The sequence below is a fragment of the Bos taurus genome, chromosome 29 (genome assembly GCF_002263795.3).
Source record: "Bos taurus isolate L1 Dominette 01449 registration number 42190680 breed Hereford chromosome 29, ARS-UCD2.0, whole genome shotgun sequence".
NCBI lineage: Eukaryota > Metazoa > Chordata > Mammalia > Artiodactyla > Bovidae > Bos > Bos taurus.
This window is the reverse complement of record NC_037356.1, coordinates 48623743-48639990: the sequence shown is the minus strand read 5'-3', so window position 1 is coordinate 48639990 and position 16248 is coordinate 48623743. Positions and strand designations below refer to the sequence as shown.

Genomic DNA, 16248 nt, shown 5'->3' with positions numbered 1-16248 from the left:
TTTGTCTCTGGATAATATTTTTGAGATTAATTTGTAAATGAGCTCTATTTAATTGGCTTAAAGAAAAGAGCTTACAAATCAAATAATTCTAAATTAAACAATAAATTCCAGGTTCATGTGAACTGGGAAATATTCAGTATTAAATACCTGATATTAATGTTTGTTTGTTAACCTATCTAATATAAACATGTCTTAGAATAATTAACATTAAGTAAAATATTTTCATTGTACCTAGGTTTAATATAAGTTATACCTGTTACAAGTTTGTTAATAAGGAAATTACCTTGAGTGAAGCAACTTCTAAAAAAAAATGCCCCACACTATGCAGTGTGGAGGTTTGGGGCTCGGTAGTTTTGAAAGACAATTCTGCTAGGCTGTCTACATGGGTCTGTTGATACTGGAACGCTCTGACACAAGCATTAAAAGTTAAAGCTGTGAATCAGGAGACTCCTAATTACCTTTCTAAGTTCAGCTACTCCACCCCACGGCAACAAGCCCTCGGTAGATCCCATCCTCTCTGTCGTCCCATCTCATCCTCTGTCGCCCCCTTCTCCTCCTGCCTTCAATCTTTCCCAGCATCAGGGTCTTTTCCCATGAGTCAGCTCCTTGCATCACGTGGCCAAAGGATCGGAGCTTCAGCTTCAGCATCAGGCCTTCCAATGAATATTCAGGGTTGATTTCCTTTAGGATTAGCTGGTTGGATCTCCTTGCTGTCCAAGGGACTCTTCACGTCTTCTCCAACACCACAGTTCAAAAGCATCAATTCTTTGGCACTCAGCCTCCTTTATGGTCCGACTCTCGTATCCATACATGACTGTGGACATACACGAATACAGACCTTTGTCAGGAAGTGATGTCTCTGCTTTTCAACACACCGTCTAGGTTTGTCATAGTTATTCTTCTAAGGCGCAAGCGTCTTTTAATTTTGTGGCTGCAGTCACTGTCCGCATTCATTTTGGAGCCCAAGAAAATGAAATCTGACACATCTATTTGCCATGAAGTGATGGGACTGGATGCCGTGATCTTAATTTTTTGAATGTTGAGTTTTAAACCAGCCTTTTCACTCTCCTCTTTCACCTTCATCAAGAGGCTCTTTAGTTCCTCTTCGATTTTTGCAATAAGGGCAGTGTCATCTGCATATCTGAGGTTACTGATATTTCTCCTGGCAATCTTGACTCCAGCTTGTGCTTCATCCAGCCCGGCATTTCGCATGATGTACTCTTCATATAAGTTAAACAAGCAAGGTGACAATATACAGCCTTGACACAGTCCTTTCCAGTCTGTGGTTCCGTGTCTGGTTCTAACCATTGCTTCTTGACCTGCATACAGATTTCTCAGGAGGCAGGCAAGGAGGTCTGGTATTCCCATCTCATTAAGAGTATTTCACAGTTTGTTGCGATCCACACAAAGACTCTAGGATAGTCAACGAAGCAGGGGTAGATTTTTTTTTGGAATTCCCTTGCTTTTTCTATGATCCAGCGTATGTTGGCAACTTGATCTCTGGTTCCTCTGCCTTTCCAGCTTGTAGACCTGGAAGTTCTGTTATGTACTGCTGAAGCCTAGCTAGAAGGATTTTGAGCATAATCTTGCTGGCATGTGAAATGAGTGCAAGTGAACAGTAATTTGAACATTCTTTTTTTTTTTTAATTTATTCATTTTAATTGGAGGCTAATTACTTTACAATATTGTAGTGGTTTTTGCCAATTTTGAACATTCTTTGGCATAACACATACCTTAATTTAAAAATATTTAATTGCTAAAAATATGGTAACCGTCACTCGAGTCTTCAGCAAGTTGTAACATCAAAGATCTCTGATCACAGATCACCGTACCAAAGAAAATAATACTGTGAGAATTACGGAACGTCACAGACCCACGAAGGGAGCAGATGCTGTTAGGAAAATGGCATCAGTTGTCTTGCGGACACAGGGCTGCCACAGACCTTCCACTCAGGAGCACAGTGTCTGTGAAGCACCACAGGACGAGGCACAGTGGTGCGGTTCAGCTGGCTGAGCGGAAGCAGCCGAAGGGGAGGAGGCAGTCTCAACAACCTCACACCCAGCACAGGATTTACCCCCTGCATGCTTCAGTTAAGAACCATTAGTTAGTTGGCAAACTACGCAAGATCAAGACTCAGTTAGGAGATGCTTGTAAGTAGTTATGAGGTGTCCCTATGACGCCACCCAAGTCAAGTCACAGGAACTTGACCAGAGGAGGAGGGGAGATGCGGGGCAGGCTGAGACTGTCACAGTGAGTGAGTGATGCGTGCAGAGACTGGGAAGACTCCAGAGGGTGACACCGGCCTGCCGGAAGGTGCGGCAAGGAGGGGACGCCACACAGCCGAGCAGTGCCAGATGCAAAGATGTCAGCCTTCACCAAGAGGGCAGCACCAGGCACCGCTCTAAGACATGCCATATCCTCAGGCCAGGGATCTAACTGTGGGCGGCAGTAACCCAGGGGTCAGTTTTGGATAAAATCCCGAGGGCATTCCCTTCCTTCTCACTCACAATAAGGAAAAGGGGTAGCTGATAATCTGGGTATCCAAGGTTCAGTGGAATTTATTAAACTTTCTTTCAAAGGCTAACTGTGGTGTTGGAGAAGACTCTTGAAAGTCCCTTGGACTGCAAGGAGATCCAACCAGCTAATCCTAAAGGAAATCAACCCTGAATATTCGTTGGAAGGCCTGATGCTGAAGCTCCAATACTTTGGCCACCTGATGCGAAGGGCCAACTCATTAGAAAAGACCCTGATGCTGGAAAAGATTGAAGGCAGGAGGAGAAGGGGACAACAGAGGATGAGATGGGTGGATGGCATCACCAACTCAATGGACATGACTTTGAGCAAGCTCTGGGAGATGGTGAAGGACAGGGAAGTGTGGCGTGCTGCAGTCCACGGGGTCGCAGAGAGTCGGACATGAGCAACTGAACAACAGAACTACCCTGGTCACCCTGAACAAGGCCGGATTTGCTGCTCTTTAGAAAGGCATACAGGACTTCCCTGGCAGTCCAGTGGTTAAGACTCTGCACTTCCACTGCAGGGGGTGTGGGTCTGATCCCTGGTCAGAGGACTAAGATCTTGCAAATTGCATGGCAAAGCCCCCTTCCCACCCCTTGCCCAAAAAGGCATATAGGGGCACAGTCATTAAAGAGAAGTTTGGAATCCAACTGCAACAATAACCCACTAACCAAAGGAAACCCTGTAACTGACACTTGAAGAGTCTGGAGAGTTTTAAATGCCTGGAGGTCTATCAGGATCTAGGTGTATTCTGTGCTCTGAGATTACATGTCCTAGATATCAAATGTGTGTTTGGACAAATTGCAGTGTTTCCTCTGAGACCTTATATCCCTTAATGGCTAAGATTCTTAACAGGGGAACAATGTCTTTGTGTGGAAATTTTGGAAGGGTGAGCAAAGAAGCAAACCATCTACATATTAACAGTAAGGTGGTACCTCCAGAGAACTCTATGTCATTTAAGCAAGCCTTTAAAACCTGGGAGAAGGGCTTCCCTGGTGGTCCAGAGGTTAAGAATCTGCCTGCCAACGCAGGAGACACGAGTTCCATCCTTGGACTGGGACGATTCCACAGGCCACAGGGCAACTAAGCCTGTGCACCACGGCTACTGAGCCCACGCTCCGGTGCCCTCGAGCTGTAACCACTGAACCTGCGCCCCTAGAGTCCCTGAGCCTAGAGCCCGAGCTCCACAAGAGAGGCCACCGTAACGAGAGGCCCAGGCACCACCACGAGGAGAGCCCCCAGGCACTGGCACCAGAGAAAGCCTGTGAGTGGCAATGAAGACCCAGCACCACCAAAACACAATGTTTTAAAAACACCTTAAAAAAAATCTGTGAAAAAGGGAACCTCAGTAAAGCCCCCAATACATGACTGTCCAGGTATATTGTCCTTCCCAAGTAAAGGCAGGAAGTTACATTTATCAACGGGAATACAAAAAAAAAAAACAACTACACAAGTCGCCCACAGTGAAAAAGTTGCTTCCAGTAGAGATGACCACCAACAGCACATGGGGGTTAGGGACGCGGGCAGCAGGGAGTCACAACGCTGTCGCTGCCCAAGGCCCTGGACACACCCCTGCCTGGGCCGTCGGCTTTCTGGTAGGTCAACGGGCACGGCAAGGACGAGTGCGCGGCCCCGTCTGGGACAGAACCGGGTCCTGCTGGAACGCTTGCACCTCTGCCAGGGGGAGCTGCTGAGCACGGACAGAGCCGCCCTGGGCCCACCAGCACGGGGAAGGCCGTCTCCCTGCCTCCTCACCGGCGGGACGGGGCAGCCCGGGTGTCCTCGGAGGCGTTGCATGGGTGGGTTTGGCTGTGGATTCTTGGAGGCCAGACCCGCCCTGAGTCTCCATCTGCTGCAGCTGTCTTTCTTCTGGTGTCATCTTCAGGGATCCAGGCCAACTGACTGGCCAGACTGACAAGACCAAGGCAGACACTGTCTCCAATTCTATACAGGTTGTTCCAACAGGGTAAGCCTACGGTTAGGTCACTTACAAACACGGAATTACAAGCCACCTCTGTGGACTCAGCATTGGTACAGAGAAGCCTGACTTGCCTCCGAGAACAGTTTGGAGCCTGCTGTAATAGCCACGGACGGACACGGCAGGCCTCTGGGGGTACACCTGCCTTGCACTCCAGCCCAGGGACTGGGGGCCGGCTCCAGGCTCCATGCACGTTTTCGGCTGTACCGCAGCTTGGTCACATCAAAGGGCTGGCAGTTGGATTCATTTAAGCTTCAGGGATCGTTCAGGGTTTTCTCAGCTGGTTGCCTTAGTCTAGCGTTAGGCCTGACTTATCCGAGACAAGCACATGGCCTGACTGACAGAGGCCGGAGGGCTAAGCTGGCAAACCGGGGACCCAGTACTGAACTCCTCCCCCGGGTCTATGAGGATGCTGTTACCTTGGGAAAGTCCATGCAGCCCTAAGCTTAACCTGTGCCCATGGGGTGTAGGAAACTTGCTATGATTTAGTAGGATCCTCAGGTCTAATTTTGAAAGGGTAAGTCTTAATGGGCTTCGCTGGTGAGGTTTCAGTGACAGGAAAGAAAGGAAGTTCGGGTAACAGGGGGCGGGAGGATAAGGAGGCAGCAGCAAAGAGAGATACTGGAGAAGGAAACGGCAACCCACTCCAGTCTTCTTGTCTGGAAAATCCCACAAACAGGAGCCTGGTGGGCTACAGTCCATGGGGTCATAGAGTCGGACACGACTGAGCAGAGAGATACAGAGGAGATGGAGCAGCAGGATAGGAAGGGCCTCAGCTCACGCCGAGGAAGAGGCCTCCGGCGTTTTACAGCCCCACCTCTTGTTGTTTGCTAGGTTCCATCTGGAAACAGTATTTGGTAAGGAGGCAATTTTATAATCCCGAACACATTTAGAAGGCTCCAGAGAACAATTACCGTAACTACTCCACGTGGATGGCTTCATCTGGTAGCTGCAGTTTTCTAACTTGGTTTGAAGAAAAACAAGTTTGGGGAGATCAAAGGTTCCTTGGAATTCAGTTATCCTTAGTAAGACTGATCCATTTAGTTAAAAATCTGCACATTTGTAAGTGGAAAGACCCTTAAACACATCAGAGTTCCTGAAGGGGCCACTTTTAGAACCTTCAGATGACCGGATCCTGCTTTTGACTTCAGAATGAAACAGCCCTCCCCAGACAACCTGTCCCTACCAAGACCCCAAATACAGTCAGAGAGCTCATCCAAAAGGAGGGGCTTTGGATCCGAGAGGAGACTTCCCAGACCAAGTCACGGAGGCCTGCGGGACGAAGGGCACCAAGGGCTCGCTGGGGTCCCCTGCTCACTGGAAGGGGTCGTTCCTTGGCGGGTGTCTCCTCTGGAGCCCACTCCTCACACCATGTAATGACAACCTACCAGAAATGAGGCAAACTGAGGCCAGCTCAAGTTACCAGAAATCAAGTTTATTTGGGAGAGCAGAGGAACTGCATGTGGAACATGCAAGCTGAAGTGAGCGACAGCAAGTCTGAAGGCTGAGGGCAGGCTGCTTCTGTGGGCACAGGGTGCAAAAGAGGAAAATCCAGTGAGGAGTTCACATACTTGAAGTTCACTGACTTGAAGATGGACAGAGTGCTGGCAGATGCCGACTGGTCAGAGCACAAGGCTCGATCTTCTGTGAATCGAGCAATTTCGGGAAATCAGTCTCACAGTCTTTAACTTTCATCTTCCTGAGGGCGCAGGCATGAGTTTCCCATTCGTATCCTTTGATTCCATTTTAGATGAACATCCTCGCAGATTTCAAATTCAGACCCTGGTGACCTTTCCCTACCACCCCCAGCGCAGACTTCACTTCTGCTGCCACTCCCACTGCTCAATTCAACATGGCAGCTGCTACTGTTGGAACAGGTGACAACCCACCGCTCAGTCAGGGTCGGGGCCAGCAGTGCAGCAGCACCCCAACACACCTCCCTCCACAGACGGAGTGTGAAACACTCCCCAGGTCCTGCCGGCCACACCGAAGTCTCAAGGACTGAGACAGCAGCTGACGATAAACATCTGGTCATGGACAAACGCCCTCCTGACGACAGAGGCCAAAGATGCTTGGCTCCCCCCGGGATGCCACCACTCCAAAGCGACACCACACTGATACAGAGACCATATTCTGGGTGACGCAACCACCCAGCAGTTAGAATTAAACACAATAGAACATTCCCCATGCCTCCAGAAGGCATTGAATCAAGGAAAGAACAACAAACAAGATAATGAGTTTAAAAAAGTGTCAAATACTTCGAGGTCAAAACACCACAAACCCAGAACTCCACACTGAACACAGAGCACACACACAGCAATCTGGTTTTGATCTGGGTTTGAAAACCATTCCTATCATTTCCTGCTGTGTAACCTCGGTTCCAACATCCATAACCAGGGCCTACCTGAGAGGCGGCCTTGAAGATGGGATGAAACCCAGAAGGGCCCAGTACATGGTCTACTCCGGGTCTCCCTCTGCTGTTACAATATGCTGTTAGATCCTACTTATCGCTTGCCATAAAACATACAAACCAGGTTACTGTAAACACGACTACCCTTATCTAAGAAACAGTCACCTAGTGTGGTGACATGTTACAAACAAGCGGGAGTTCAGTTAGTCAACCTTCATCACCACTATTTTAACAAAACTTTCTTAAAATAGAAAGTTATAAGGAATTACCAAATTTGCAGGTTTAAGAAATATAACCATCCATTTGTTTCAAATGTTAGCATACTGAGTTTAATATTAATTTCATGAAAACTCAGCTCCAAACCTCATCAAAAGGATCTCTTACTTTTAAAAGGCAACTAAGTTGAAATATGAAAGGAATACCAGGCAATAGAATATTCTAAAATTTCAAAAGAACATAGCAGTTCAGGTTCCCTTTCAGGGTCAAACAAAAACCTTGAGCCTCTAACTCTAAATCTGGACTGGCATGCAAATTTCCATGATTACACAAATGAATGTTTTGCTATTTATATAAGACACCTCACAATTCTATTTATGGATTAAACTTATTTTTTTACCGCAAACTTTTCATAGGGGAAAATATTTTGGTTGTAAATTATCCAATGTAACTTTAAATTCTTAATTTTTAACTGACAACATTTAGCCCATAGTTAGAGAGTAATTTCGTAATTTCAAACTGGGCCACTCTCAAGAGACAAGGTGTGAACTGGGGAATGTGGTCAGCCCTCACATAACCAAACCTGTTTACACATGTATTACCTATCTTAACTCAAAGGTCCTCAGTATCTCCCCATAACTGAATGATTAAAATGAACTTAAATGTGATCAATGTATTTCTGTAAGACTTCGGAATATCACCAGAGTCCACAATTCTTATTAAATTAGCGTGGCCGTCAAATGAACCCCACAGCACAAGCACTTGGTTCACATAAAAGCCTGAGGGCTGCTGACCCCACTCTACCCACCCGAGGGGGAGCCCGATCAGTCTCCAGGGTTACCAGGCCACGTTCTGGCCCAGGGCAGAGAAGCCACTCTGTTCCAAGAAGGAATCAGGACGCTACCCCCAGGACATCCTAACGCCTCCACCCACAAACCCTGGCCCCTGTACAGAGCCGGACCAGGAGAGTCTCTCACTGCACGCCTTAGTTCAGGGGAGTTAACTGTGTTGGATTCACTGTGCCAGCCGCTAAGTGAAAACACATCTAGAGCTAACAATCAGATCACTAATGTAAATAGCTGGAACAATAGAAAACGTCTTTGTAAATCAACATACTCTTCAGTATACTTGTAGTCTCTTAGCAGTTAAAAAAAAAACTGTCCATGTCCTACACTCATACAAGTAGTCTTAAAATTATGTTCAAACTGATTTCAAACATGTGTAACAACTATCTTACATGCACTTTTTCTTTTGTCATGATCAAAAAATTATTTAAAAAACCGTATGTATTACATGTTTACAGATGAACTAAAACTGGCAAGTAGTTAATTTCTAATTTCTGTCACCAAGTGTCAGTGGTGTATGCGGGAACCACAACTTCTGTAAATGTCTGAAGCTTTTTACTTGCATGTTTTTTAGAAAAAGAACAGATAAATGATTCAATGTAGCTGAAGCCCCAATACTCTGGTCACCTGATGCAAAGAGCCAACTCACTGGAAAAGACCCTGATGCTGGGAAAGCTTGAGGGCAGGAGAGGATGACAGAGGATGAGATGGCTGGACAGCATCGCTGACTCAAAGAACAAGAACTTGAGCAAGCTCCTGGAGACAGTGAAGGACAGGGGGGCCTGGCGAGCTGCAGTCTATGGGGTTGCAAAGAGCCAGACACGACTCGGCGACTGACAGATGACCCATGTCTGCCTTCCCACTGAAGACTACGTTCCACGAAGGCCGAGGTTTATCTACCTGCTCAACGCAGCCATCCCTGGGTCCAGCACAGGACTAGGCAGAAGACAAGGACCAGGCAACCCACTGCACTCAACCACTCCCCGATGCTGAGGGACGGTCCGCCACGAGCTGCCCGAGTACAGCACAACAGCAGGGACCCTGCACACTCGAAGCCTCTCCTGGGCAGGTTCTCAAGACACAGGAAGTTGCCTCTGTCCATGAGACAAGGGCAGACCGTCTCTTTAGAAGCTTGCTCCAGACCAAGCCCTCAGTTTTCACAAAGAAAGTAAAAAAGTTTCCTTTCCTTAACCAAAACAGCCTATTTTTACTGGAGGCACAGTGGTTCTTCATTGCTATAGCTCCAATTTCCTCCTCCACACTCTCTTCTCTGCAATTCTTTGTATATGAATGAATGAGTCAAACATTTCCAAGTCTTCTTAATCCAAGGTCTTGTCACCTTGTCAGTAACACTGTCTCCTTTATTTCAAACTGCAAACACCCAAGTCCCTATTCCTTCTTTCTACTCCTGTTTTCAAACGCACCGACCCCTATATAACGTAACTGTCTCCCACTGTGGAAACAGGTGAGGGCAAGGTCTTTCATCTGTTTTATTCAGTGCAATAAAACACCCCAGGATCCAGAACCCTAGAACTACCTAGCAGAGATGGCATTCACGGACGAACAGACAGATGAAAATCAGGGAAAGCTACTTCACGGTAACTGGGGAGTAGCGCTTGCTGTCGTTGCTGTTTGCTGCCTAAGTTGGGCTCCAACTCTCCCGCGACGCCATGGACTGTGGCTGCCAGGCTCCTCTGTCCATGAGATTTCCAGAGTACTGGAGTGGGTTGTGTTGCCATTTCCTTCTCCAGGGCATGTTCCTGACCCACGGATCAAACCTGCATCTCTTGCACTGGCAGGCAGATTCTTTACCACTGAGCACCTGGGAAGCTGGACAAACAAGTACTAATGTCTTAAATTAGAACACCCCCAACTTCATTCTTAAAACCTGTGAATAAAATGCACTGTGTGTGTGTGTGTGTGTGTGTGTGTGTGTGTGTGTCTGTGAAGCTGGATAAACAAGTACTAATGTTTTAAATTAGAACATCCCCAACTTCATTCTTAAAACCTGTGCACATATTTAAATTGTACACTTGCTCTTTCCACCACTCCACACAACTATTACACAGAAATCATTTTAGCTTGTTTTCGAACAGGCTTTTGGGGATAAGAATAAAATGCACAGTGTGTGTGTGTGTGTGTGTGTGTGTGTGTGTGTCTCTTAGTCGCACAGTCATTGTCTGACTCTTTGTGACCCCACGGACTGTAGCCCACCAGACTTCTCTGCCCATGGAACTCTCCAGGCAAGAATACTGGAGTGGATTGCCATTCCCTTCTCCAGAGGAACTTCCCAATCCAGGGATCAAACCCTGGTCCCCTGCATCGCAGGCAGATTCTGCACCGTTCATTAAAAAAAAAAAAAAAGTCCCACAGATCCAGAACGGAGGCACCTTTCGTAACAGCTTACAAAGTATATTTTTAAGAGGAAAATTAAGGCTACACAGTGAATTGCCAAGATGAAAAGGTAGAGTTCATGAAGTGATCTTTTGTAGTTTTGTCCCTATAGAAATACACCACCTCTCCGATTACTAAATACTCATGAAATTTAAAATTCAATGGCAAACAATGTAAAGCAGTCCTGCTTTCTCTGAAGAGGACGGGGAAGAAAACCAAAAGCTGTCAAACAAAAACAAATACACGGCATCATAAACTACCTCCTGAAAATCCCACTAACAGTCCAACACAAAACTCTTTGCTGCCCGTTAGTAAGCGCAGCGCTCAAGAAGAAAACCTCACAAGTGCAGTCTAGGAAGCCATGCTCACTGGACCAGGAGGCAGTGTGCAGATTAAGCACGGCTGGAGGAGAGCAGTTTCCTGCAGTGACCCTGCACCAGCTCCTTTCTGCTTCTGGAATCACCCCAGTGGTAGAGCAGTCTAAGTAATATCGGCCTTTTATTAGGTTGATAGAAAAGTAATTGATGTCTTGGATCCTGAATTTTAAATCATTATAATTAAGCTCAAACACATCTTTATTAATCAAAACAGGAACTATTACAACCAACTCATTTTTACCAACGAGAAATAAGTTGGTTTATTTCTCCAGAGTAAAAAAATCTGTGTTCAGGACCTAATCAACACTTGGAAAGCATTTTCTGCCTAATGCTGGTTGTGGAAGCGCTTTCCCTGCAAAGTTGTCCAGATGTTTGAAGAAGTGGTAGTCAGTCGGCGAGGGATCAGGTGAATATGGCAGATGAGGCAAAACTTTGTAGCCCAGTTCACTCAACTTCTGATGTGTTGGCTGTGTTAACGTGAAGTCAGAAGCTGTTGTGGAAAAGAACTGGGCTCATTCTCCTGACCAATGCCGTCTGTAGGCACTGCAGTTTTGCTGAGCGTACTTCTCAGATGTAATGGTTTCGTCCGGATTCAGAAAGCTGTAGTGGATTAGCAGACTACCAGTGACCATGACCTTTTTTTGGTACAAGTTTGGCTTTGGGAAGTGCTTTGGAGCTTCCTCTCGGCTCACCAACTGAGCTGGTCATAGCCAGTTGTTGTATAAAATCCACTTTTCACCTGATCAAAAAATGTTTGTTGCTGTTACATTCTAAGACAACACATCAAAATTGTGTTTCTTCTGATTTGCAATCAGCTCATGAGGCACCCACTTAACGAGCTCTTTCACCTTCCCAGTTTGCTGCAAATGCCGAATGACTACAGTATGCTTGACACTGGGTTCTTCAGCGACTTCCCGTGTAGTTGCAAGAGGAACAGCTTCGATGATGCTCTTAACTCTAGTCGTCAACTTTCAATGGCCGGCCACCACGCTCCTCGTCCTCAAGGCTCTGGTGTCCTTTGCAAAACTTGAACCAGCATAGCGCTGTGCTCGGAAGCACTTCCTAGTTGTTGATGTGTTGGTGATGTTGCAAGTTGTCTCTGCTGCTTTACAGCCCATTTGAAGTCAAATTAAAAAAAAAAAACTCTCAAATTTGCTTTTTATCTAGTATTTCTACAGTCTAAATATAAAATAAACCACAAGTAATAAGTCATTAGCAAAAAACATAAAGCAAGAAATGCACATTAAAATCATGTATAACATTACCACATTTAGCTTAGGACGTATACCAGTGTCAGACGGCAAAGCTAACAATGAAGAGCATAATTACTTTCGCACCAAACTAATATTAAACCGTAATCACTTTTGCACCCACCTAATACTGTCTGCCTAAACACCTCTTCCTTTAAAAAAACAAAAAAGTAAGCACTCCCCAAACAGCAGTCCCAGACCAATCTCCCAACAAGCTCCTCAACACCGCCTTATTATTCAAACACGCCATCACTCAGAGCACCAGTTCTTCCCTGTTTCATATAGCTGGTGGCCCTTTAGGGCTTTGGGAATTTAAACCACCCACTGGTCACAGACACTATCCATGTAAAAAAACACAAAAAACCACCCTTGGTTCTCTGGCAAAACTTTTAAAAAGTACAACACAATCAAAACAATCTTAAACCATTTTAAAACTGTGGACAATGAACAAAAAGGAAGAAAAGTAACTGAATGTAAGTAATTTTGAACTCTATCAGTCCATGTATGGATTTACATTTCAGGTCACACCTCCTGATGCTAGAAGACTATCTACTTGCTCAAAAAAAAAAAAAAAAAAAAAAAGGAAGGATTTCAATTTCAACCCTAGTTGGCCACAAGTTGCAGACACAGAATTAATAATGCTTTCAATATTAAGAAGCTGGTAAAAATCCTGACAGATTAATGGAAATAGTTTAACTAAAGATTCAAGCAAGAATTCACAGGCTGTAATGCACTGACGAACACATACCAACTCTAAGCCCTCAATTTCTACAAATTCATGATCTCAGATTAAAATCTCTCAACAGAAAATATCACAGAAAGGTCTGATAATCTTAATGGTCAATTCACAGTACAGCATCTGTACACTTATAGAGGGCAACAGTCCTCAAACCTAAGTATCCTTTCCAGAATTCGGTTTACTAAAGCTATCAAACCGAAAGTGGTAAGAATCAACTATTGGGAAGAATTCAATGTCTCCAATCACCATTCTATACAGTATTTTCAAAAATAATGCAAAAGTCACAAAAGTATTTAGATGTTGATTTGAAATACAGAGGCACAAATAACAGTGGACATTCTAAATTAGTAACATGGGTCAAAAAAAAGACTACAAAGTAGTAACTGCTGTTTAAGACAGCACTATAGTGTTCAAATTATTTTATATAATTATAAATAACTATTTAGAGAATAATTACTGTCATCATTCCATGAGAAGAGACCTCAAAGTTCCAGTGAAAGCTTTCCTAAATAAACTTAAAATAGTCACGATTTATTTTATCTATAAAACAATCTCCCTTTGTCACTTCATTCTATAGGAAATTAAGTCTTGCAATGGTATTTTTATTGACCAAGTCTTCAATCAATCCCCAAATCTCAGAACAAATAGGATACTTTACCTTCGAAAGATGAAAGAAAAAAATTTCCGTCACAAAACAAGTTTAAAAAAAAGCAGCTAATAAATTGAGAAAATTCATTTTCTACAATTTCCTTCTCCTGTCAACTCTATCTTAACAAGTTAACCGCTAATAGATAACGCTAATGTTTAAGCCACCTTCCTCCACTTTAGCACTCAATCTTTTAAATGTATTCCTGCTCGTAACACCATCTTTCTTTCTTGCAAAGTCTTTTTTATGTTAGCATATTATTAATCCCACTAGCTATCATTAATCGCTGTCTGTAATCATTTCCAGATTCTACTATGGAGAGCACTTAGCATTCTGTGGAATCACAGAATGTGGAGCTGGAAATAATCAACCAGCTTAAATTATCAAAACCTAGACTTCAGTTAGGCTCTGCTGCTGCTAAGTCACTTCAGTCACGTCCAACTCTGTGCGACCCCATAGACGGCAGCCCACCAGGCTCCCCGGTCCACGGGATTTTCCAGGCAAGAGTATTGGAGTGGGTTGCCATTGCCTTCTCCGCAGTTAGGCTCACTGCAATAATAAAAACAGCTTATTAAAACTTTTCATCCTCTCTACAGAGAAGCTGGAAAGTTAGGCAAAGTTCTCAGGTGGCTCACTGGTAAAGAATTCACCTGCCAATGCAGGAGACACGGGTTCAATCCCTGGTCTGGAAAGATCCTACATGTCGTGAAGCAACTAAGCCCGTGTGCCACAACTATTGAGCCTGTGCTCTAGAGCCTGGGAAGCGCAACTACCAAAGCCCGTGTGCCCTAGAGCCCCAACTCCACAGCAAAAGAAGCCACTGCAGTGAGAAGCCCGCACACCACTAGAGTACCCTCCCCCACAAACTAGAGAAAGCCCTCGTGCAGCAATGAAGACCCCCTAGGCCTAACTGCTTGCGTTTTAACCCAAGTTCTGTCACCCTGCAAACACCACTTTACTTAACCCTCTCAGGGCCTCAAGCTTCCTGAGTGGTTAAAGGGGAAAACAACAGTGCTTACCTCAAAAGTCATTAGACTTCTGAAATGAGTCAACGCAAGCCAAGAGACTATCAGAGGTCCTGGTGTGTAGGACAACTATTAATCACTTAAGAGGAACAGTTACTTTAAAAAAAAGAGTAATTTTAAAGAAGACAACTTAGTTCAATGACTCATTCCGAGAACTTTCGGGTGCCTATTATACTTCACAGCGTTGCTGTTGTTCAGCGGCTCGGTCATGTCCGACTCTTTGCGGTCCCGTGGACTGTGGCCCACCAGGCCTCCCTGCCCGTGGGAATTCCCAGATGAAAATATTGGAGGGAGGTTTCCGTTTCCTTCCCCAGGGGATCTTCCGGACCAGGGATCGAATCGGGGCCTGCCGCACGGACAGATGGGTTCTTCACCACTGAACCACCAGGACAGGTTAAGGTGGGGGGGGGGGGGGTGGGGGGGGGGGCGGCATATGAACCACAGGCCCGCAAACAAGGGAGGGTATGGGCACGCCTGGCCAGGAACCCGACCCCCGCCTTCCTCGGGGCTCAAAAGGCTTCATGCTGAACCCAGACCCGGAGTCACTGCGGACGGTAGAAAGGAAGTCTGATTGCGACCGGGCGGCCCTCTGCTGGGACGCACAGAAAGCATTCGGGAAACAGAGGACTGGGGAGGGAGGGGAACGCGGGTAGGCAGTCAGGTACCAACAGGCACACCGCTGTGACTGCCGTCACCGTCTCCGGCCGCGCTGGGTTCGTCGGCCGGCCGCGCTTCCCCGCCTGCAGAATGACGCGGCCGCCCGGCCCCGACGACGGCCAGGGCCGCTAAAAGTGCCGCCGCGCCAGCAAACCCGGGCCCGAAGCCCCCGGCGGCCGCGAATCGCGGTCACTCCGCCCCGGGGAAGGGCTCCGGGGCCGAAAACAAAGGCCCCGGGAGGCTCCGCGCTCCCCCGGGCGCTCGCGGCCCGGCCCGCGGCCTCAACCTCCCCCGGGACATCGCAGGGCTGGCAGACGGGCTGGCGGGGACCGCGCGGGAACAAAGCGCTCCTGACCCTCGGGCCGCGCGGACACCTGCCGCCGCCTCCCGGCCGCCCGCCGGGCCCCGCCCGCCTCCCCGCGGGCTACGCTCCCGCCCGCTCGCTCCCCACTCCGGGTCCGGCCCCGCCCCTGGCACCGCGGCTCCCCGAGATGGCCTCCTGCGCGGCCCCCGCCAGCCCGGCCCCGGCCCCGCCGGTCCCAACAAAAGCGTTACCCGGCCGAGCCCTCGCCGCCGCACCTCGCGCCTCCTGCGGCAGTAGCGGCAGCCGTCTGGGCTTCGCTCGCTCCGGGACTGCGCCGCCGTGGCCGCCAACAACGCCGCCGCTCATTGGCCGAGTCCGCTGTCACCGCCCTCCTCGAGCAAAGCGGGCTGCTATTGGACCAGTGCGGCGCAAGTCCGCTACGCTTCGGCGCCGCCGGCGACGGCCAATCGGAAGCCGTCTCGGGGACGCGGCGCCGAAACCCGCGCGCTCATGCAAATAAGGGCGTGTGGCGTCACCAGGGAGCGCGGCCGCGCTCCTTCCGCCTCTTTAAGGGGCGGGGGCGCGCGGGGCCCACGTGGAGGACGCTTGCCGCTGCGCACCTCTCTATGCAACCCGGGCGCCACCCCTTTCGCCCCCTCACCCACCCACCCCTGCCTGCGCAGTCCATTCCCCACCCCAATCGCCCAACCCCTGGCCTGTGCAGCCCCCTATCCCCGATTCGGGCGCACCCCTTTCCCCTCCCCGGCCCCCCGGGGGCCTGGGCAATGTCTCGGATTCCTCCCGCGCCCCCTGGTACCTCGGATTGAGCTCCACTCCCAGGAACGCGCGCTGACCCCGCCGACCTCCGCGATCCCCTGGCCCAGATCTACCCC

The 16248-nt window shown here is 47.7% G+C and overlaps 1 protein-coding gene across 3 annotated transcripts in view; it reads right to left on the bottom strand.

The window, feature by feature from the left end:
* NAP1L4 (nucleosome assembly protein 1 like 4) overlaps positions 1 to 15736 on the bottom strand; it is a 52712-nt gene extending 36976 nt beyond the window's left edge. The window contains exon 1 of one of the 3 annotated variants that reach the window (XM_005227333.4): positions 15607 to 15736. In XM_005227333.4, the coding sequence (XP_005227390.1) occupies positions 15607 to 15721 (115 nt within the window). In that variant the 5' untranslated portion in view covers positions 15722 to 15736. 3 annotated transcript variants of the gene reach the window in all.
* Positions 15737 to 16248: the final 512 nt, after the last annotated feature.